Source organism: Protopterus annectens, chromosome 12.part0 (genome assembly GCF_019279795.1).
Source record: "Protopterus annectens isolate FY-2018-M chromosome 12.part0, PAN1.0, whole genome shotgun sequence".
Taxonomy (NCBI): domain Eukaryota; kingdom Metazoa; phylum Chordata; order Ceratodontiformes; family Protopteridae; genus Protopterus; species Protopterus annectens.
In genome coordinates, this window is record NC_056746.1 from 1,333,769,283 (window position 1) to 1,333,794,384 (window position 25,102).

General features: G+C 39.6%; 1 protein-coding gene across 1 annotated transcript in view; it reads left to right on the forward strand.

Annotated features, from left to right (window-relative positions):
- LOC122817180 (tyrosine-protein kinase Srms-like) overlaps positions 1 to 25,102 on the forward strand; it is a 711,881-nt gene that overhangs the window by 545,906 nt on the left and 140,873 nt on the right. The window contains exon 5 of the mRNA XM_044090394.1: positions 11,874 to 12,032. Coding sequence (XP_043946329.1) covers positions 11,874 to 12,032 — 159 coding nt within the window. The remainder of the gene's footprint in view (positions 1 to 11,873; positions 12,033 to 25,102) is intronic.

The following is a 25,102-nucleotide window of genomic DNA, read 5'->3' on the forward strand; positions in this document are numbered from 1 at the left end:
ATACAATGACAGAATGGAACAGCAGCATAGTATACTTAAAGGTAGGTACTTATATGAGAGAAGGTCCCCATATGATTTGAATGACCCTTTAGAATTCCCCACTCTCCGGAGGTCACAGCAGCATAGTATACTTAAAGGTAGGTACTTATATGAGAGAAGGTCCCCATATGATTTGAATGACCCTTTAGAATTCCCACTCTCCGGAGGTCACAGCAGCATAGTATACTTAAAGGTAGGTACTTATATGAGAGAAGGTCCCCATATGATTTGAATGACCCTTTAGAATTCCCCACTCTCCGAAGGTCACAGCAGCATAGTATATTTAAAGGTAGGTATTTATATGAGAGAAGGCCCCCATATGATTTGAATGACCCTTTAGAATTCCCCACTCTCCGGAGGTCACAGCAGCATAGTATACTTAAAGGTAGGTACTTATATGAGAGAAGGTCCCCATATGATTTGAATGACCCTTTAGAATTCCCCACTCTCCGGAGGTCACAGCAGCATAGTATACTTAAAGGTAGGTACTTATATGAGAGAAGGTCCCCATATGATTTGAATGACCCTTTAGAATTCCCCACTCTCCGGAGGTCACAGCAGCATAGTATATTTAAAGGTAGGTACTTATATGAGAGAAGGTCCCCATATGATTTGAATGACCCTTTAGAATTCCCCACTCTCCGGAGGTCAGAGAGGTTAAAGAGAAAAGGACCAGTGTATTACAACTACAAAACTAGAAATGGGGATTCAGAGGCAATCATTGGATGAATTAAGTGATTTTGCTACAAAACTATTATAAACAAAGAAGGATTTAAGTATTGTTTTAAGGGATATAATATTTTAATTATAGTAATATGAAGATTAATGAATGTCATTTTAATTTGGTTTCAAATTTATTCCTTGGAAAAAAATCTGATATAAGAATAGTAATAATAGATTTGAAGTTATTTATTAGAAAAAAGAACTTAGAACTTATATTTAGGAACTGCGAATGAGAAAACAACGCAAAAGGTATGTTAAGCAAGAAAAGTATATATAACCCCCCCCCTCCCTCTGCACACTCAACTTAAGAATTTCAAAACATTTGTTGAGAAAAAACTAAGAGAAGGAATAACCAAAATAAAGGGAATTCTAATTTAACAAAAGAAGAAAGGAACCTGTTAAAGGAAATTAGGAAGAATACATTTTTCAGAGTTATGAGACCAGACAAAGGAGGTGGGACAGTATTTATGGACAGTGTTATGTCTTCTTCTTTCGGCTTTTCCCGGTTAGGGGTCACCACAGCGGATCAGCGTCCGATCATGATTGGTAGTGGAGTTTTACAGTGTCGAGTTGCCAGCCCGGCGCCCAACCTTCCACAGAAGGCACACACATGCACACACTCACATCTAGGGCCAATTTAGTGTGTCCAATCCACCTACAGCATGTCTTTGGGATGTGGGAGGAAACCAGAGCACCCAGAGGAAACCCACACAACCACAGGGAGGACATGCAGACTCCGCACAGAAGGCACTCCAGCCAAGGATCGAACCGGAGAACCTCTTGCTGTGAGGCGGCAACGCTAACCGCTGCACCACTGTGGCTGCCCTATGGACAGTGTTATGTACAAAGCTAAAATGATGGATAATTTAGAGGATGATATGAAATATGTAAGAGTGTCAATTAATGAAATTAATATAGCAAATAAAATACTTTTTTTTAACTTTAAATGATCTTTTGTTTGAGGGACTTATTGATTTTGATTTATACAAGTTTTTGTATGATGACTAACCAAGAGTTCCCGCTATATTTGGCATCCCAAAAGTACATACAACTACATCAGACCCTTCTCTTAGACCTATACTGTCTGCAGAAGGTACTGAAATGGCTCCCCTAGCTAGATTCCTGGATGGGAAATTTAAAAAACGTTCAATGGCAGGTAAAGGCACATTATAAGATTCCTGGAATTTATTCAGGTATGTTAAATTTAAATTATATAATGATAAAACAATTTTTATTATTATTGACAATATAGCTTTATTTGCTTCTATACCTCTTGACGAAGAAATGGAATGGTTTGAGGAAGCTATGCCAAAATATGGTGAATTAACAATGAGTTTCATACCTGTCTGACTTTGATGGAACTAATGTCAAAAAAACAATTTTATTTATTTTGAGTGGGAATTCTTCCAACAGCTTAGGGGAGTAGCAATGGGGGCAAGATGTGCACCAAACTATGCCAACATCATTCTTTCTAATTGAGAACAAAAGTACATATTCAATTCAGAATATGCAGGATGTTGGAGTTTATATAGGCATTATTTGGATAATATATGCTTATTTTAGATAGAATCTGAAGAGAAATTTATAGATTTTTTTAATTACATTTCTAGTACTATTGCTTTTTTGAGGTTTACTTATGACATTAAATATGATCAAATGAATTATTTTGACCTTACTATTCAAAAATTCAATGGCAGGTTTAAATCTGCTGTTTTTAGAAAGGAAACTTTCCAGTTCATACCTTCATTTTACAAGTGCGCACCCCTCTTACCAAAAAAGAGGGTCAGTAAAGGATTAGTTTGTAAGAGGAAGTAGAACTCCTTCTAATAATGAACATCGTATGTTAGAATGTCAGTAAAGGATTAGTTTGTAAGAGGAAGTAGAACTCCTTCTAACAATGAACATCGTATGTTAGAATGTCAGTTTTGGGATTAGTTTGTAAGAGGAAGTAGAACTCCTTCTAACAATGAACATCGTATGTTAGAATGTCAGTTTTGGGATTAGTTTGTAAGAGGAAGTAGAACTCCTTCTAACAATGAACATCGTATGTTAGAATGTCAGTTTTGGGATTAGTTTGTAAGAGGAAGTAGAACTCCTTCTAACAATGAACATCGTATGTTAGAATGTCAGTTTTGGGATTAGTTTGTAAGAGGAAGTAGAACTCCTTCCAACAATGAACATCGTATGTTAGAATGTCAGTTTTGGGATTAGTTTGTAAGAGGAAGTAGAACTCCTTCTAACAATGAACATCGTATGTTAGAATGTCAGTTTTGGGATTAGTTTGTAAGAGGAAGTAGAACTCCTTCTAACAATGAACATTGTATGTTAGAATGTCAGTTTTGGGATTAGTTTGTAAGAGGAAGTAGAACTCCTTCTAACAATGAACATCGTATGTTAGAATGTCAGTAAAGGATTAGTTTGTAAGAGGAAGTAGAACTCCTTCTAACAATGAACATCGTATGTTAGAATGTCAGTTTTGGGATTAGTTTGTAAGAGGAAGTAGAACTCCTTCTAATAATGAACATCGTATGTTAGAATGTCAGTTTTGGGATTAGTTTGTAAGAGGAAGTAGAACTCCTTCTAACAATGAACATTGTATGTTAGAATGTCAGTTTTGGGATTAGTTTGTAAGAGGAAGTAGAACTCCTTCTAATAATGAAAATTGTATGATAGAATGTCAGTTTTGGGATTAGTTTGTAAGAGGAAGTAGAACTCCTTCTAACAATGAACATCGTATGTTAGAATGTCAGTTTTGGGATTAGTTTGTAAGAGGAAGTAGAACTCCTTCTAACAATGAACATCGTATGTTAGAATGTCTGTTTTGGGATTAGTTTGTAAGAGGAAGTAGAACTCCTTCTAACAATGAACATCGTATGTTAGAATGTCAGTTTTGGGATTAGTTTGTAAGAGGAAGTAGAACTCCTTCTAACAATGAACATCGTATGTTAGAATGTCAGTTTTGGGATTAGTTTGTAAGAGGAAGTAGAACTCCTTCTAATAATGAACATCGTATGTTAGAATGTCAGTTTTGGGATTAGTTTGTAAGAGGAAGTAGAACTCCTTCTAACAATGAACATTGTATGTTAGAATGTCAGTTTTGGGATTAGTTTGTAAGAGGAAGTAGAACTCCTTCTAACAATGAACATCGTATGTTAGAATGTCAGTTTTGGGATTAGTTTGTAAGAGGAAGTAGAACTCCTTCTAACAATGAACATCGTATGTTAGAATGTCAGTTTTGGGATTAGTTTGTAAGAGGAAGTAGAACTCCTTCTAACAATGAACATCGTATGTTAGAATGTCAGTTTTGGGATTAGTTTGTAAGAGGAAGTAGAACTCCTTCTAATAATGAACATCGTATGTTAGAATGTCAGTTTTGGGATTAGTTTGTAAGAGGAAGTAGAACTCCTTCTAACAATGAACATCGTATGTTAGAATGTCAGTTTTGGGATTAGTTTGTAAGAGGAAGTAGAACTCCTTCTAACAATGAACATCGTATGTTAGAATGTCAGTTTTGGGATTAGTTTGTAAGAGGAAGTAGAACTCCTTCTAACAATGAACATCGTATGTTAGAATGTCAGTTTTGGGATTAGCTTGTAAGAGGAAGTAGAACTCCTTCTAACAATGAACATCGTATGTTAGAATGTCAGTTTTGGGATTAGTTTGTAAGAGGAAGTAGAACTCCTTCTAACAATGAACATCGTATGTTAGAATGTCAGTTTTGGGATTAGTTTGTAAGAGGAAGTAGAACTCCTTCTAACAATGAACATCGTATGTTAGAATGTCAGTTTTGGGATTAGTTTGTAAGAGGAAGTAGAACTCCTTCTAACAATGAACATCGTATGTTAGAATGTCAGTTTTGGGATTAGTTTGTAAGAGGAAGTAGAACTCCTTCTAACAATGAACATCGTATGTTAGAATGTCAGTTTTGGGATTAGTTTGTAAGAGGAAGTAGAACTCCTTCTAACAATGAACATCGTATGTTAGAATGTCAGTTTTGGGATTAGTTTGTAAGAGGAAGTAGAACTCCTTCTAACAATGAACATCGTATGTTAGAATGTCAGTTTTGGGATTAGTTTGTAAGAGGAAGTAGAACTCCTTCTAATAATGAACATCGTATGTTAGAATGTCAGTTTTGGGATTAGTTTGTAAGAGGAAGTAGAACTCCTTCTAACAATGAACATCGTATGTTAGAATGTCAGTTTTGGGATTAGTTTGTAAGAGGAAGTAGAACTCCTTCTAACAATGAACATCGTATGTTAGAATGTCAGTTTTGGGATTAGTTTGTAAGAGGAAGTAGAACTCCTTCTAACAATGAACATCGTATGTTAGAATGTCAGTTTTGGGATTAGTTTGTAAGAGGAAGTAGAACTCCTTCTAACAATGAACATCGTATGTTAGAATGTCAGTTTTGGGATTAGTTTGTAAGAGGAAGTAGAACTCCTTCTAACAATGAACATCGTATGTTAGAATGTCAGTTTTGGGATTAGTTTGTAAGAGGAAGTAGAACTCCTTCTAACAATGAACATCGTATGTTAGAATGTCAGTTTTGGGATTAGTTTGTAAGAGGAAGTAGAACTCCTTCTAACAATGAACATCGTATGTTAGAATGTCAGTTTTGGGATTAGTTTGTAAGAGGAAGTAGAACTCCTTCTAACAATGAACATCGTATGTTAGAATGTCAGTTTTGGGATTAGTTTGTAAGAGGAAGTAGAACTCCTTCTAACAATGAACATCGTATGTTAGAATGTCAGTTTTGGGATTAGTTTGTAAGAGGAAGTAGAACTCCTTCTAACAATGAACATCGTATGTTAGAATGTCAGTTTTGGGATTAGTTTGTAAGAGGAAGTAGAACTCCTTCTAACAATGAACATCGTATGTTAGAATGTCAGTTTTGGGATTAGTTTGTAAGAGGAAGTAGAACTCCTTCTAACAATGAACATCGTATGTTAGAATGTCAGTTTTGGGATTAGTTTGTAAGAGGAAGTAGAACTCCTTCTAACAATGAACATCGTATGTTAGAATGTCAGTTTTGGGATTAGTTTGTAAGAGGAAGTAGAACTCCTTCTAACAATGAACATCGTATGTTAGAATGTCAGTTTTGGGATTAGTTTGTAAGAGGAAGTAGAACTCCTTCTAACAATGAACATCGTATGTTAGAATGTCAGTTTTGGGATTAGTTTGTAAGAGGAAGTAGAACTCCTTCTAACAATGAACATCATATGTTAGAATGTCAGTTTTGGGATTAGTTTGTAAGAGGAAGTAGAACTCCTTCTAACAATGAACATCGTATGTTAGAATGTCAGTTTTGGGATTAGTTTGTAAGAGGAAGTAGAACTCCTTCTAACAATGAACATCGTATGTTAGAATGTCAGTTTTGGGATTAGTTTGTAAGAGGAAGTAGAACTCCTTCTAACAATGAACATCGTATGTTAGAATGTCAGTTTTGGGATTAGTTTGTAAGAGGAAGTAGAACTCCTTCTAACAATGAACATCGTATGTTAGAATGTCAGTTTTGGGATTAGTTTGTAAGAGGAAGTAGAACTCCTTCTAACAATGAACATCGTATGTTAGAATGTCAGTTTTGGGATTAGTTTGTAAGAGGAAGTAGAACTCCTTCTAACAATGAACATCGTATGTTAGAATGTCAGTTTTGGGATTAGTTTGTAAGAGGAAGTAGAACTCCTTCTAACAATGAACATCGTATGTTAGAATGTCAGTTTTGGGATTAGTTTGTAAGAGGAAGTAGAACTCCTTCTAACAATGAACATCGTATGTTAGAATGTCAGTTTTGGGATTAGTTTGTAAGAGGAAGTAGAACTCCTTCTAACAATGAACATCGTATGTTAGAATGTCAGTTTTGGGATTAGTTTGTAAGAGGAAGTAGAACTCCTTCTAACAATGAACATCGTATGTTAGAATGTCAGTTTTGGGATTAGTTTGTAAGAGGAAGTAGAACTCCTTCTAACAATGAACATCGTATGTTAGAATGTCAGTTTTGGGATTAGTTTGTAAGAGGAAGTAGAACTCCTTCTAACAATGAACATCGTATGTTAGAATGTCAGTTTTGGGATTAGTTTGTAAGAGGAAGTAGAACTCCTTCTAATAATGAACATCGTATGTTAGAATGTCAGTTTTGGGATTAGTTTGTAAGAGGAAGTAGAACTCCTTCTAACAATGAACATCGTATGTTAGAATGTCAGTTTTGGGATTAGTTTGTAAGAGGAAGTAGAACTCCTTCTAACAATGAACATCGTATGTTAGAATGTCAGTTTTTGAAGGATATGTTTAGGGCAAGGGCTGGGTGGCCACGGTGGTGCAGCGGTTAGTGTTGTCTCCTCACAGCAAGAGGTTCTCTGGTTCGATCCTCGGCTGGGTTGCCTTTTGTGCGGAGTCTCCATGTCCTCCCTGTGGTCGCTTGGGTTTCCTCCGGGTGCTCCGGCTTCCTCTCACATCCCAAAGACATGCTGTAGGTGGATTGGACATGCTAAATTGGCCCTAGGCGTGAGTGTGTATGTGTGTGTGTGTGTGTGTGTGTGTGTGTGTGTGTGTGTGTGTGTGTGTGTGTGTGTGTGTGTCTTCTGTGGAAGGTTGGGTGCCAGGTTGGCAACTCGACACCGTAAAACTCCACTGCCAATCATGAGAGGACATGTGATCTGCTCTGGTGACCCCTAACCGGGAAAAGCCGAAAGAAGAAGATGTTTAGGGCAAGGGCTACCCAGAGAATTTATTAGAAGAAGTAAAAGAAGAAATTGTGAAAGGTAGAGAAACTAGGTTTGCATCACTGTTAGGTAAGGATGATATGCCTTCTGTTCAACAAGACAGAGACATAAGCATGGAGGAGGATGTATGTGAAGGGGCATTTGTAACAAATTATGATGGTAATACAGGGTTTATTAGGAAGATTATAGAAAAAGAATGGGCTAGATTTGCCAACATTTCAGATTTAGAGATTGTTTTTGAAAAGCCCCTGAAATGTATATATAGAAAGAGCCTTAATATTAAAAATATATTAGAGAACCAAAGGTATAAAAAAGTACCTAATAAACAAGGAAAAGTAGTGGGTCTTGCCCTCAGTGTCCATATTTGAAAAATAGGGAAAACATATATATATATATAACAGGGAGAGAAAAATATGTAAAAAGTAGAAGTTATGCCAATTGTAATACTAGTGGGGTGATTTATATTGTGTTATGTGATAAATGTAATGCGTTTTATATAGGAAAAATGGAAAGAACATTTCAGAAAAGAATATATGAGCACAGATATGATATTAGGAACAAGAATATCAACACCTTATATAAACAATATAAAGTTTTGTGAAGGAGCTGGTTTTACTTTTTTTGAGTTAGAAACAGTACCCATTTATTCAAGAGGAGGGACATGGGAGACAAAATGAGAATACAGGCAGTTTTACTTGCAGATTATATTAGAAGCCAACAAATTCCATGGATTAAATTAAATAGTTTCCCTGGGCTCAATCTTGACATTTAGAGCTGCTGGATTATAAGAAAATGTTTTTAGATGACCACTAGATGGAGTTCTAAGACAACATAGGTAATGAAAAAGGGAAAAAATTAGTTTTATTATGTTAAGGGATGGATAAACATGTTTTTATGTAAGAACATTTTAAAATAATTATTTATTACCATCATGTTGTGAATAGAGCCGCGGTGGTACAGCGGTAGCATTGTTGCCTTACAGCAAGAGGTTCTCCTGTTTGATTCATGGCTAGAGTGCCTTCTGTGTGGAGTCTGCATGTCCTCCCCATGGTCAAGTGGCCTCCGAAAGACATGCGTGAATGGGTGTGCCTTCGCTGAAGGTTGGGCGTCAGGCTGGCAACTCGGCACCATAAAAATTTACTGCCAATCATTAGCAGACCAGAGTTCTGCTGTGGCGACCCCTAACCGAGAAAAGCCAAAAAGACAAACAAACAACAAAACCATCATGTTATGAATATTTAATATTTAGTATTTAATATTTATTTCACATTAGTTAGATATGAAAAGGTATGTTTTTTTAAAAAAGGTTATTTATTTTTTGGAGGTGATAGGAGTTTTTATTGAATAATAAGGCTACTACTTTTATTGGTGGTTCTTGAGTGTCTCTAGTATAAATGAAAGATTGTGGTAAAGGTATGCTTGCATCTGAGGAAGTCTGTATTAAGACGAAAATGCAGTGACACGTTAAGCGTCTATGTGCTCTTAATCATTTTTTTTTTTTGGATGTTTGTTAAATAAAATAATTACAACTTCAAAGAGTGGGTGTTGGCCTTCCAGAGTGCCTTCAACTTTTTTGGTGGATGTAGCCAATATAACCCAATTTTATGCAATATATGGCCCCTAGGGGCAAGAGGATGGCATGGGTTTGTGTCTGCATCTTGAGTATTTTAGAGATTGACCCAGCCCATAAGAGACATAGGCACTATCACAGGTGTGAATTTCAGATTCCCCATCCATTAATTCAAATTGCATTTAAAGAGGGCCAAGGAAGAGCTCTACTTAACATGAATAGGAAGTCTATTCCAAAGAAGGGGCAATCACTGAGACACATATCTGTCTCCAGCCTGTTTTGTTTGAGTCACTGACTAAGTTTAGATCCCCCAGTCATGTGTTGCTCATGCTGTTTGACTTGCAGATGTTTACCAGCTCCAATAATGCTGTATTTTTGAGTACCTTGTAAGTCAGGCATAAGTTACCCCTTAGTTGTCAGTAGGAGACAAAGTAAATGGACAGGGCTTTTAGCCTAGCCACACAGGACATGTTGTTTACACCCTGTATTTTCTTTGTGAAAAAGCTCTGAGGTCACTCCAACTGCTGCAAATGCATGCCAAATGGGGCACTGTACTCAATTATTGGTCTAATAAGGGCTGAGTACAGCAGGAGTATTATTTCCTTGGATCTGGATGTCATACCATCACTTATAAGTTGTGTCACATAGAAAGACTTTCTCACCACTGTGGACACATGGTAGTCAAAGTTCAGGCTACTATCTATCTGTGTACTTAGATCTCTCACTTCTGAGTCTACTCTTAGGGGTGCGATATTGATATTGTAATTTGTAAAGGGATTAGACTTCCCAAAGGGTATGATATGCCTTTTTTTTCTGCATTGAGTTTTAAGCCATGGTTCAGGTGCCAATCATTTGTCTAATCTAGACCCTCCTGAAGGAGGTCTACATCACTGGGGGATTCAGTAATTCCCCCCAGTTTGCAGTTGTTGGAAACTTTATCATCCAGAGACCTTCCACATTAGCCTTGACATAGAGAAATATATTCTGAACAGAAGTGGTCTTAGCACTGACCCCTGTGGAACACCAGTAGTACTTGGCCTCTTGCTGAATCTGTATTCATCCACTTTAACCATGTGTGTACAGCCCATGAGACAATTGGCTATCCATCTGGTGACATATGGATTTATGTCCAGTTTTGTGAGTTTATTTATACCTGAGTGGAATATTGTGTCAAATGCCTTGGTCAGGTTGATGTAGGCAGTATGTACTGTTTTACCCTCGTCCATGGCCTTAGTGGCTTTCTCAAAGAAATCCACCAGATTCAGTAAGTATGACCTGCCCTTGACAAAGCCAAGTTGGGTCAGGTCTGGTGTTTGGAAGTTTCCTATGTAATTAATTATTTATCAAATCCATGATTATTCCTTCCATGGCCTTACATATAAGACTAGCCAAACTTATGGGGCTGTAATTTCCTGGGTCAGTAGATGGTCCCCCTTTATGCAGAGGTATGACTGCTGTTGTCATCCACTCTGTCAGGACAAAAGCCAGTCCGGAGGCTGTGGTTAAATAGGAATCCTATTGGGCCTGATAAGTCCTGCTTTAAGTGTTTAAGAGGCCGCCTGGTATATAACCAGGCCCCGTTAAAGCCATATTTTTAGCTTTAGAGAGTACAATGACAACCTGTTCTTAGGTGATAACTGGCAGTAGAGGGGCAGAGGATATTTCTTGGGGGGGAACTGGGGGTAATGAGGAGGTGATTAATGCTAATAACTAGAAATGGGCATCATGTCAGGCTGCCACAGGTTTTAAGATATTACAGAATAGTACAATTTAGGGAAGGTAGCAGTCTTGGTTGTTATAGTGTCATCTATCACCCACAGGTGGTTACAGTTATACACAATCATGGAGACACAGATATTTGTGAGTATTATAGCCTTCTTTCTCTCTATGGTATTCTTCCATTGCTGTTTTGAGATAGAAAATGGAAAACATTATAAAACAGAAAGTCACAGAATCTATGGATATAATGCTGGTTTTGACAGCAAATGAGTGTGTTACACTTGTAGTCTTGAGGAGGTAGCAAGGGGTCTGTTGTTTTCATGTTATTTGGTCATAGTGTGTTCTTAGTAATATAGGACAGTCTGAAAAAAACAGGCAGGGTTAGGAAACAGATGAATAAAATAGATAAATATTGGAAAATATTCAAAACTAAGTTTGCATCTTGTTCACACATATGTCCTAGAACAGTGATGCTAAGCAAAGGAACTGCATGGACACATGATATAAACAAATATATACGATATAATATACTATTTGCAACTTATCATACTGGTATATTACAAAACTCTTCATTACAAAGTTTATGGGAGATTGTTTCACTTTAGATTGCTTGTTAACTGGAATAGTCAAACTGGGCATATCCCCATTTCAGCAGGAGGATAGAGTTGAAAGCTCCAAGTAAGTAAAAAATAAAAAGCAAACAAGAGTAATTTATGAATGCAGTAATTAATGACATGCTTATAGGATGAGACATGCACAAGTAACAAGAACGGTGTTTACTTAAACTGTTTGTGTGTAGCACGCTTAATTGTAACAGTTAACAGTGAAATGGTAAATGTACAAAGGAGTATTAATTAGAGAAATAGTAACTGTACTGTGGCACATTAATACTTAGCAATGCAGTGTTAGTACTTAACACTGAAATCATGAATGTACTGTGGAGCATTAATATTTAATGAAATAGTAAATGCAATGTGGAGTATTAGTACTTAGCAGTGAAATAGAAAATGTACTGGGGATCACTAATACTTAGCTGCAAGGGGTATCAAGTGGATTTCTGCTTTGGTTTTAGTTTCTCCTCACTGTTTTCTCTTTGTCCACAGACTATACAATTCATGAAGACTTAATAAAGGAGGTAATAGCCTTAAAGAATCTGCGGCATCCAAAAATTATCCAGCTGTACGGCATCTGTACCAAAGGATCACCCATGTACATTGTGATGGAGCTTATGAGAAAAGGAAACCTGAAGCATTTCCTGGCAAGTCAGTATTTTCAGTAGCAGTCCAATTAAATAATTAAATAATTAAATATCCATCAGACTCTGTCACAGTTTAAACTAGGAATAACCAGTAATGTTAAATATCCATTACACTCTGTCACACTTTAAACTAGGAATAACCAGTAATGTTAAATATCCATTACACTCTGTCACACTTTAAACTAGGAATAACCAGTAATGCTACTTTTTTTTTTTCTTGTACAGCATCTTCCTCTTACCTTGATGTAGTGGCCTATCTTTTCCTCAAAAGTTTGAAACTGTTGTGCTAGGTATCATTTTCTTACCCTCTAGTTCTAAAAGTTCATAGGGTCTGTGACTTTGTCAGAAACATTACATATCCTGCTTTTAGTTTACATGTTCATAGATTCATTGATATATACTAGGTTAACGACCATTAGGGCCTTTATAAGCTGAGCCAAACAACCAAACTGTATCCCACAAGTTATTGTGCCTTAGAGGTTAAAGGGTGTATCTTAGCTAGGGCATGATTTAATGGTTTCCTCTGTCCATCAGATACATAGATGCCAGACCTCAGGAGAACATTTGATTCACATGGATGGGATGTCTATTCCAGAGAATCAAAATTCTGTGAGATATGTACCTGAACCTCCAACATGTCCTAGTTATGTCATAAGCAATGTTTAGCACCTTAGAGCTAGTAGTTCTAATACTGATCATTCTGCAGATATGTAAAAGGCCCATCTGAGCAGGACATAAGGATGCTTTTTGTGTCAGGCATAGATTACAAGCTCTCAACAGTCAGTAGGAAATTAAATAGAGATAGGGCTTTGAGGCAATTTGCTTATGACATTGCATTTATGCCCTGTTGCTGCATGTGCTTGGTCAGGTACATAACAAATGGGGCATTGTACTCAGTGATGGATCTGATGAAGGCCAAATGCAGTGGCAATATAACCTCCCTATAACTAGATGCCATGCCCTTACTTATAAGTTGAGCAATATAGAATGGCTTTCTTATTACCTTAGACAAATGATGGTCAAAGGCGAAGGTACTATCTACATGCTTTCCCAAATCCCTGATTACTGGGTCTATTTTTGGGTGTTTTATTAATGATGTAGCTTCTCAAAGTGGCCAACTTCCCAGAAGATATTATTATGTATTCTTGGCATTGTGTTTTAAGTCATGGTTTTGTCAACAGTCATTTGTTTATCTTAGATCTTTCTGTAAGATGTTAGTATCATTTGGGGAATTCTATGACTGCTCTTAGTTTACAATTGTTTGCAGACTTGGTCATCCAGAGGCACTTGATGTTAGCCTTGACTTCCAAGAAGTAGATGTTAAAGAGGAACAAACCGAGCACAGAGCCATGAGAAACTTCACTAATGACTACCCTCTTTGTGGAGGTGGTCTCTCTTATTCTGACTTCCTGGGTCCTATCTGTGAGCCAGATGGCTATCCAGCATGTTGCATAGGGGTTTATACCTAATTTCATGAATTTGTTTACAATGCCAGAGTGGGTATTGTATTAAATGTCTTAGCCAGGTCAGGGTAGGCAGTATGCAACATTTTGTCCTTGTCCATTGTCTTGATGATCTTCTCAAAGACGTCCACTAGGTTTTATAGGCACAACCTGCCTATGACAAAACCAAACTGGGAGGAGTCCAGTGTCTCAGGTTTCCTGTATCAGTTAAGTATTTCCATTATAATTCTTTCCATAGCTTTGCATATAAGACTTATCAGACTAATTGGTCGGTAGTTCCCAGTATTTCTTGATGGTTCACCTTCTGCAGAGATTGCGGTCCTGTATTTATTTGGCACAGAGCCTGTTTGTAGGCTATAGAAATGCAAGCAACCTCCACCCCCCAACACAACCCAAATGACACATAGCCCACAGACACAGTGTGCCACTCAACCACAGCCAATAAGGCAAAACAACGTACCCAACACACTAGTCATAGGCGACTCTATAGTCAGGCACACTGATGTCCCACTCACCAGGCTAAACAAGGAGAAGGTTACCGTCAGCTGCCTGTCGGGTGCCAGGATCTGCCACATAACCCATGAACTCAGGTCACTCCACAACAAGTACAAATATGACTCTGTCATTGTCCATGTTGGTGTGAATGACCTGAGACGTACCTCCCTGGACTACATGAAAAGAGACATGGAAGAGCTCTCCGATCTTGTAGCCCGGGCAGGTATGACCCTAGCCCTGAGTAGCATTCTGCCATCACCCAGAATGATGCCGCAGTACAAGGACAAAATGATTGACTTCAAAAATTGGCTAAGCTTCTGGTGCCATTCTAAAGGGATCCAGTATCTGTCTGCCTGGGATGACATGATCGACAGACAACGATGCTTTGCCAGAGATGGCCTGCACCTGTCACCCCTGGGATTCCGGATACTGGCTAAGGTTCTTGCCACTCCTATAGTGCCTTTTTTAGACAAGGTTCAAATGACAAATTCACCACCATAACAAGAACAGGCAAGCAAAAACTAAGGGTGATGCTACTCAATGCTAGAAGTCTAAATCTCAAAATGCACTCACTCGAGGCACTCCTTAAAATGGAGAACATCGATATCTGTGCAGTGAATGAGACCTAGTTCAAGGCTCCAGAGAGCACCCCTACACTACCAGGCTATAACTCATACCACACTTTTCGGCCATGTAACCTGGACCGGAACACCAAAGGCAGAGGTGTGTCCATATTCATTAAATATATCCACACCTCCAGACTAGTTGCTCAGCATAATGCAGCCGAGCTTATCCAAGTGCAACTAACTCTGGGCAAAACTGCAATCCAAATTGTAGCTTGCTATAGATCTCCCACCATGCCCCAGGATTCCCACTCTTCTTTTCTTGATGTACTGGAAAATATTAAGGTTCAACCAAACACCCTAATAATGGGTGATTTCAACTACCCCACCATTAACTGGGAAAACTACTCATGTACCAACTCCTTTGCTCAACGCTTTCTGGAATTCATAAACTCCAACGCCCTGGATCAACTTACCCACACCCCCACCAGGGGCAACAATATCCGAGATCTAGTCATTACCAATATGAGTGACCGGTGTTCCACACCTGAAGTCGACGCCTCATTGGTCCAATCTGACCATAAGCTAATTACCCTAGATATCCACATCCTGCCTTCACCCCCCATTAAGGGAACCACGGTAAAAAATTTCTCCAAAGCCAACTTCATGCTTCTTAAGACAGAAGTGGTGAACTTCATGACACCCATACAGATGGACAATACAGTTATGACTACTGAATCCTACACAATTGCACTTTATAAGCACTTACATGAGTGCATGGATCGTGCTATCCCAAACAGAACCAAGATGTTATCCCCAAAAAAAAGGAAGCCAATCTGGTGGTCCCCTGCCATAAACAAACTGTACAACAGAAGAAATAAACTCTCACAAAAGAGAGTAAAATCCCATGAGTGGAGGGGCTCCCTGGTCAGCCTCAGTAAGAAGCTGCGATCCCTGATAAAATCCTCCAAAGCTAGTTACAAAAACAAAATGCCACTGATTCTAAACACAGCCACAAAGCATTCTATAGCTATGTCAAGAATCTGAATGGCAACACTCAGATCTGCTCTGAGTTGCAGCACAATGGCACTAAATATACAGATCCAACTGATATTGCCAACATCCTGGCAGATAGGTTCAGTGCTAACTTAACCCCCCTCTCACCCCCTAAAGAGCCCATCTCTATACCGGAAAAATGCAAAGTTCGTGTAATCACGGCTGCACAGGTGCAAACCACACTCTCCAAAGCCAAGAACACAGCATCCATGGGACCAGACAACATCCCAGGCTGCGTTCTACATGAACTACAGAACGAACTGGCACCCCCACCTAAGTACCATGTTCAATCATAGCCTCACCTCAGGCTTTGTGCCTGCTGAATGGCACACAGCAATGGTTATCCCACTCCACAAGGAGGAAGCCACTACGGACCCCAGGAACTACCGCCCCATTAGCCTGACAAGCCTGGTCTGCAAGGCCATGGAACGTATAATCATGGAACTTATAAACGAAGACATTGGTAATCTCCAAACTCTGGATCCCACCCAGTTCAGGTTTGTAAAAGGCAGATCATGTCTCCTAAACCTGATAGACGTCTTTGAAGCAGTCACCAAAGCCATAGACAAGGGTAAGGTGGTTCACACAGCCTATCTAGATCTTGCCAAGGCTTTCAACACCATCCCCAACTCTGGAATTATAGATAAACTCACTAAACTAGGTATAAATCACTATGTCACAAGATGGGTTGCCAACTGGCTCACTGACAGAACCCACACTGTGAAAGTAGCAGACTCCAAATCCGACTTCAGACCAGTGACAAGTGGAGTACCACAGGGTTCAATCTTGGGTCCTCTCCTGTTTGGTATCTACTTCTCTGAAGTACAGGCTAACACAGAAGGTCTTTGGCTAACGAAGTTCGCAGATGACTGCAAACTAGGAGCCATAATCGAAACTCCTAATGATGTGGACATCCTACAAAAGGGCCTCACTGAGACAGATGCCTGGTGTCAAAGCCATGGCCTCAACTCAGTGCTGAAAAGTGCATTGTCATCCCCTTTGGTAAAAACTCTGTACCAATGAACTACAACATAGGTGGTAGTATACTTAACACCGAAAGTGTGATAAGAGACCTTGGGACACAGGTGGACAGTAGTCTCTCCTCTGATAATCACATCGCCACAGTAGTCAGGCAATCCTTCTATGTGGCACACCTCATCACAAAAGGTTTGTCATCCAGAAAAACTGAGGTCATTGTTCCCCAGTACTCATCACTCATTAGACCCATTATAGAGTACATCGCCCCTTTTGGTATGTACCTCACAAGACATCTACAACAACTGGAAAGGCCGCAGAAATACGTCACAAAGAGGATTATCGGCCTCAAACAGATGCCCTACACAGACCGTCTCAAAAAACTCCAGCTTTACTCTGTCGCATATCGCCTACTCAGAGGTGATCTCTGCCTAACATACAAAGCTATGTCAAACCCAGGGCTGTTGGACATGCTCCACTTAAAGAAATCACAATCCCTCCGAGCTACACACTCTAGGGACCTAAACCTTGTCACCACAATAAACAAAACATGCCGGAGGGATAGATTCCTGTCCCAGAGACTTCCCATACTCTGGAATAAACTACCTATCTATATCAAACAAAGCTCCTCATTAGCACTCTTCAAGAAAAATCTTGATGATAGGATGGGAAATAGGAAATTCACCCTGGGGATCACCTCTGTAGCTCTGCTTGACAGTGGCACAGGAAAATAATTTTCTTGGGTGGCAAAAGCCAGGGTACCTTTTTGGCTGGGCTTGTATAGGCCCCAGGGCTGATAGCCTAGTACCTACCTATGAACTTATGAACCTATAGTTGAATTAGGAGCAGTCATAGACCCACCCCGCCAACAACATTAATGTTCTCCAAGATGGTCTGACACAGACAAATAACTGGTATCAGAGCCATGGACTACAACTAAATGCCAGGAAATGCATAACAGTATCCTTCAGGAAGTCATCCATCTCTGACAATTGTCATATTGACAACACACCCCTAAGAGATGACCCTGTAGTCAAGGACTTGGGGCCACACATAGACAATATAGCCTTTGATCACCACAGGAATATAGTAGTGAGGAAATCATTTTATTCTGTGCAGCTTATAAACAAAGGTATAGCATCTAGGTCCAAGGAGGTCATTGTTCTGCTGTATTCTGCATTCATCAGACCTATCACTGAGTACAATGCCCCCTTTGGTGTCTACCTAACCAGGCACTTCCAACAACTGGAATGTCCACAGAGGTTTCTCATTAAAAAATACAGGGCGTAAGTAACATGTCTTATGCAGACTGCCTCAAGGCCCTATCCCTGTATTCTGTCTCCTACAGGCTTTTGAGGGGGGCTCTATACCTGGCATACAGGGCATTATCAGACCCCATTCTGATGGACCTCCTGCATATCCACAAAAGAAACTGCACCAGAATTACCCATTCTAAAGACTTGAACCTTGCCTGTTATATGAATAGGACCTGCTGGAGAGACAGATATGTATCCCAGAGACTACTCTGTCTCTGGAGCAGGCTCCCCATCCATGTGAAGCAGAGTTCCTCCCTAATCCAATTCAAGTGTAACTTGGGCAATTGGATGGGGAACAGGAACTGTATCCCTGATTTGGCACTTCTGTCTGTAATTGACACAGGCAACCTGTAAATGGTTCATTTCCCAGGCAACTGCTTGTAAATCATTCCTCTCTCAAGCACCCACACAGATTTACCAAGGGTACAATGACTTGTCAGATATTTGGGATGCATGAGTAGGCTTAAAAAGACCTCAGAGGTTGTTAGTTTTGTACACATGTATGAACCTAATAGTGAGTCCAGTGGCCCTGATTGGTCACATTTCAGGCTATTCAGAAGGCATCCTCTGACATTATCAAGGCCTATCAAAGCTGTCTTCTTGGCCTTAGAGAGTGCAGCTCAGACCTGCTAGTTGGAGGGATTATGTTTGAGGGATTTCTTGGGAGTTGGCTTTGGATGAGTGGGGTAAAGTTGAAGATGAATTTTTCATAAAGTAAATTCACTATATCTGCTGACTCTGTGAATGGGGCTTCTTTTACAACAAGTTCTGCATTCTGTTTTGGGATGCCTTTGAGGTTTCTGACATAACTAAACAATGCCTTATGGTTGTCCTTGAACTAGAAAGCTATTCTTACCTCAGAATTGCCTTTCTTGGACATAATTAGCCCTCTTGGTTTTATATTTAGTTTGAAAAGTGAATGTTTCTCTTTTTGAGTGTTACTATTCCTAATTTTAGCTACAACGTTGTTTTTGTACAACCTGTTTAATTTTTAATTCTACCAGAGTGGTTTGTCTTTAGAGTTTGTTTTGGACTTACTTCTGGTAGGTACAGCATCGTATCCTCTATGTTACCATTGACATGATTGTACAGAGTTTCTGGGAACAATTCCACACAGCTACTGTGTTAACTGGGTTTGGAGGAGCTTGCAATTTTGTGTGGTTATCGCTTAATAAAAGGTAGTTTGCCTTGGAATAGTTAATAACTGTTATCGGGTTTACTGAAGATGCAGAACTGATTTTTATTTTAAAAGAGACCTGTTTGTGATCTGACCTTACCAGGGAGGATATGACACTGAGGGTGCAGCATTCTCCCATATTTGTGAGTACCACATCCAATATGTCTGTACCTCTAGTAGGCATATACACTATCTGATCTAGTGGTGTTTGTGGTTACAAAGTCTAGGAATCCTTATACCAGCAAATATGGGGCTGTGTAGGATTCACAGGCTATGCAAGGGTAATTAAAATCCCTAGTGAGAAGGGTACTTGATTTAATGATGAGTGTTTCCAGTAGGCCTAAGTATGAGCTATTGGTTTCCTGGGACATAGAGGGTGACCTTTACCTTGCTAGGATATGGTTTGGGACTTTGTGGTAATTTTTACATGGACAAATTCTAGCATGTTGTACTGTTTAACAACCTAGAGGTTTGCTTATTATTGATGTAGATCAAGACACCTCCACCTTTAGTCCGTGTCTATGCAGCTGTTGGTCTAATTGTATGGAAGGTACTGAAACCTTGCACTGCTGGGTTACTCTCTGTGGTTTAATCCATATCTTGCTGTCTGCACAGAATGACTTTCTTACTACTTTAGACACACGGTGGTCAAAGGCATTCTCCAGGGTGAGGAGAGTTTGAAGGGAGTGGAGCTTCTTGTTTAAACTTCTGGTCTTCGTCTATCATCGATTTCCATTTCTTCCTGTCCTCTGCATCTGGCTCTGTCACACCAACCACCTGCATGTCCTCTCTCACCACATCCATAAACCTTATCGTAGGCCTTCCTCTTTTCCTCTTACCTGGCAGCTCCATCCTTAGCATCCTTTTCCCAATATACCCAGCATCCCTCCTCAGCGCATGTCCAAACCAACGCAATCTGGCTTCTCTGGCTTTCTCTCCAAACTGTCCAACCTGAGCTGACCCTCTAACATACTGATTCCTAATCCTGTCCATCCTCGTCACACCCAGTGCAAATCTTAACATCTTTAACTCTGCCACCCATGTCCAGCTGTGACTCTTGCCTTTTTGTCAATGCCACCATCTCCAACCCATATAAAATAGCTGGTCTCACTACCCTCTTGTAGACCATCCCTTTCACTCTTACTAGTACCCGTCTGTCACAAATCACTCCTGACACTCTTCTCCACCCATTCCACCCTGCCTGTACTCTCTTCTTCACCTCTCTTCCACACTCACCACTACTCTGAACTGTTGATCCCAAATACTTAAACTCATCCACCTTCACCAATTCAGCTCCTGGTAATGAGAAGAAGCTCCTTTAGATTCCCATGGGTTGATTTTGCTATATTGTAAGATTTGTCAGTTTGGCATTGCTTAAAAAAGGCTGTATGGGGAGAATAAAGTTTTAGCCAATATTCAAAAGCCTAGAAGGGATAGTTGCTGAACATCCTTGGCAAAGCAGTGTGGTTTGTTAACCATATCCTCCCATGCTGACAAATATTGCATCCTCTCATAATGACATCAGAAACGAAGCCAATTATTGAAGTCAGACATCTTTTGTTCATATTGTGACATCATCCTTAGTGAAGGTAGACTATTGCTCACTGCCAGGCACATACCAGCCTATGACACATATGCTGAAAGCCTGCTAATGTCTCACTTTATATAATCTAGGAAGGTATATCTCAGGTCATTTATACCTACATCAACTATGACTGAGTCATACTGGTACCTGTGGTGCAGTGACGTCAGCACAGGCGTAAGTTAGTTGGTCTATGACTGGGTCATACTGGTACCTGTGGTGCAGTGACGTCAGCACAGGCATAAGTTAGTTGGTCTATGACTGGGTCATACTGGTACCTGTGGTGCAGTGACGTCAGCACAGGCGTAAGTTAGTTGGTCTATGACTGGGTCATACTGGTACCTGTGGTGCAGTGATGTCAGCACAGGCATAAGTTAGTTCGTCTATGACTGGGTCATACTGGTACCTGTGGTGCAGTGACGTCAGCACAGGCGTAAGTTAGTCGGTCTCGGCTCCCAGTAAGCAACTGACCATTATTTTGTCTTTTTGCCACGTGATGAGTATTGATCCCACATATTGAGTATCCCACGTGATGATTGGTATGTTGCTCATTGGAGTCCCGTATAACTAGAGTCCTGGGTAGTGGCTTGACTTGCCTTATGGGCTTTTTAGTTGAGGCTCCAAAGGGTGTGGCTGAATGTATAGTGTAAAGTGTTGCTTTTGTTGAGTTTTTTTTTTTTTGTTTGCTATGGATATTTTTTGCAGATAGAGTGTCTGGGAAAAATATAAGTTGAGTTATGTGTGAGGTACATTCTATATGTGGTGGGTGTAGTGTGTGTACTTCTGACAACCTGATTTTCTGATTTTTATTCTGTTTGCTTGTACTTGAGAGCTTTTCCTCCACTGAAATTGTATATTTACATCTCTTGCATACTCTGTTTCTTTAATGACTTGTATTTACATCTCTTGCATACTCTGGTTCTTTAGCGATTAAGTGGTCATTGGTGAATTGCTGCTTTGTCTCAAGATGCCCACATCCACCAAACTGGCTGCAGGGAAATTGGAAAGTTGTATATCCATAATAGCAGGTACTTTATTAGGTGAGCTGAATTAGTGTGGTGCTTGAGAGGTTAAAAGAGAACAACTAAGGGTGTTTGGGGACTAGAGACGAGACCCGACAATGTAATAGAACATTTAAGGGGAACTGCTCCTTAATGAGCAAACTTGTTGCTCTGTGCTTCTCAACACACAAAGTAGTTTCTCTACACTCAGAGACTTACTGGGTACAGTTTCAGCAGTAGTTGTAGAGGATAATGTTGCCTTCTAGCTGTCTGCTACTATGCAGCGCACTGCTAACCGTTGCTGCTGCATGATGAGCATCTCTGCACAAATGCTCTGAATTTGTACAGGGACGAAAACACAGCATGATGACTAATAAGCCATCTGGCCAATAAGCAACTATACTCAGAGCTGTGTGCTTCCCAACTCCGATAGACCCATCTACCACTTACTGCTACTAGGGGAATAAACTCAGTGGTCTTACAGCAAAAACAGACAAAAAAGTGTACTAAGTGCAAAGCTATCCCACTAATTTAAACAGCTAGCTAGTTACTGCTAATAAGCCAATTTAAGGAAGGAAAACCAACAGCAAGGTGAAATAAGGCACTAAAAGGCAGTAAATAATTCAATGAATGAACAGAATTTCATTAAATAAATTCAAAACAAGTGCATTGCTTTTGAAGAAGTACTTAGCTCTGCCTGGATGGAACCATAGCCATTTTTCACTTTTTTTTTTTTGCTGACTGTGTATTAATGGCTTAGTTTCACATGCTTGAGCATTCATTTTTAGAATTTCTGCCTAGATGGCACTAGATGTAAGGAAATTTCTTCTAAAACTCAAACAAGCACACCGAGCATTGTTGAGCTCTGTGGAACTGGACCACAATCCACACAAATGTGCCAAATTTATACAGGTACTAAAAACACAGAATAATGACTAATAAGCCCTTTGGCCAATAAATGACTACAATCAGAGCCCTTTATGTGTGTCTCAACATGGATATATCGAGCTAATACTTCCTGCACTAGGTGAATAAACTCAGTCCTTGTAATTTAAAACTATACCAAAATGTGTATTAAATGCAATTCTATCCCTGCAATTTAAACAGCAAGATAGCTATTTACTGCTAATAAAGTGATTTACTTAAGGCAAATTAACAACAAGGCAAAATAAGACACTATAAGTTTACAGCAATGGGTATTTTGTTCTAGTTTTGAACTGCGCTGAATCTTGGTCAAACTTCCTATTATGAGACTCAGTTTCATGTTTCATAACTGGATCTTCTACAGAGTACAAGTTCTTCCCTTTGTGTGAGTCTTAGATTCATATACCCATCTTCATCTGGAACAGCATTTTATATATCACACTAGAAGTAATCTGCCATCCAGTAGCTTGTTGAAGAGACTTCATTTCTTCCCTTTGTTCTGATTATACATGACCTGGATTGTTTGTGGCTCACTTAACTATCACTGAAATACAGATTTGGCCTTGCTTCAGGCAGACTATACTGTTACAGTCCTAAAAGTACTCCTGCAGCTCTGTCCAAGCAGTAACAGAGAGCCACAACAAATAGTATTTCTATTCTTAAACATCATAGGGCAATGTATTTATTCCAATTTCTGATCAGGTAGCTGAATTAATTCAATGTCACTTTTCACCCATAATTTGTCCTCAAGTAAGAACAGTATAAGTTACTTATTACAGATATTTATCTATATAAAAATCTATACATAGAATGCCCTATAGCAAATAAGACAGCAAAGACTGAGACAAACAGTTCATATTGCTCATGTTTTATTCACATATCATTAAATTAATATTACTTAAAAAAACATTCATAAGACAAGTTGCATGACATGTCAGAAAACAGGAACTCAGGAAGGGAACAAAAATAATCTAAGATTACATTTCATGAACATCTGTAGACTCAAAATCAAACACCTAAATCTGAACACAACTCTCTTCCTCATTTACCTAAACATCTCTAGCAGGAAATCAAGCTAACAGGAAGATCCTCTCCAAATTCATTATCCAGTCTAGCATGCCTAACCTATCCATCTAATTATCTTATACCTTCTGATTTCCCCAGAGAATTCTCAAGCCTTCCCACATACCTGCCAAAAATGCAGTCACATTACATAGACAGCCAAACCCCATTGAATTCATTCCTACTTATTACTTTTCAAAACTTACCCCTAAGCAACTTTTAACCTTACTTGAATAAATTTGTATGGACTCACCCTCTGGACCTGAGAATATTTACCCTGGTTCCTGTCCCACTGCAGAAATTTGATCACCATTCCTACAGAGTTACAACCGTTACCCCACCACTAATACTGTGCTAGATGTTTGGAAGTCATCTTTTGTCAGACCAATACCAAAAGAGACCAAACCTTCTGCTTGCAGTCATTTCTGCTCCATCTCTATCCTACCAACTTTTGGTAAAATTCTTGAAAAAATTCATATGTAACCAAACACCACTTCTTCTTCTTCCAGCTGCTCCCATTAGGGGTCGCCACAGCAGATCAACTGTTTCCATTTCTTCCTGTCCTCTGAATCTTGCTCTATCACACCAACCACCTGCATGTCCTCTCTCACCATGTCCATAAACCTTATCTTAGGCTTTCCTCTTTTCCTGTTACCTGGCAGCTTCATCCTTAGCATCTTTTTCCCAATATACTCTGCATCCCTCCTCAGCACATGTCCAAACCAATGTAATCTTGCCTCTCTGGCTTTGTCTCCAAACCTTCCAACCTGGGCTGGCCCTCTAATATACTTATTCCTAACCCTGTCCATCCTCGTCACACTCATTGCAAATCTTAACATCTTCAGCTCTGCCACGTCAAGCTCTGACTCCTGCCTTTTGTCAATGCCACTGTCTCCAACCCGTATAACATAGCTGGTCTCACTACCCTCTTGTAGACCTTCCCTTTCACTCTTACTGGTACTCGTCTGTCACAAATCACTCCTGACACTCTTCTCCACCCACTCCATCCTGCCTGTACTCTCTTCTTCACCTCTTTTCCACACTCACCATTACTCTGAACTGTTGATCCCAAGTACCTAAACTCATTCATCTTCGCCTCCTCTACTCCCTGCATCCTCACCATTCCTCTGTCCTACCTCTCATTCACACACATATATTCTGTCTTAGTCCTGCTGACCTTCATTCCTCTTCTCTCTAGAGCATATCTCCACCTCTCCAGGGTCTTTTCCACCTGTTCCCTACTCACACTACAGATCCCAATGTCATCTGCAAACATCATAGTCCACAGGGACTCCTGTCTGATCTCGTCTGTCAACCTGTCCATCACCATTGTAAACACCACTAAACCACAAAAATACCACCTGATATTTCTGGAGTAAAACTTAACTCTCTTTTGCTTCACGTTCTGAAATAAACAACTTAAAAATGATAAAGCACTTGGGCTTGATGGCATAATGTTA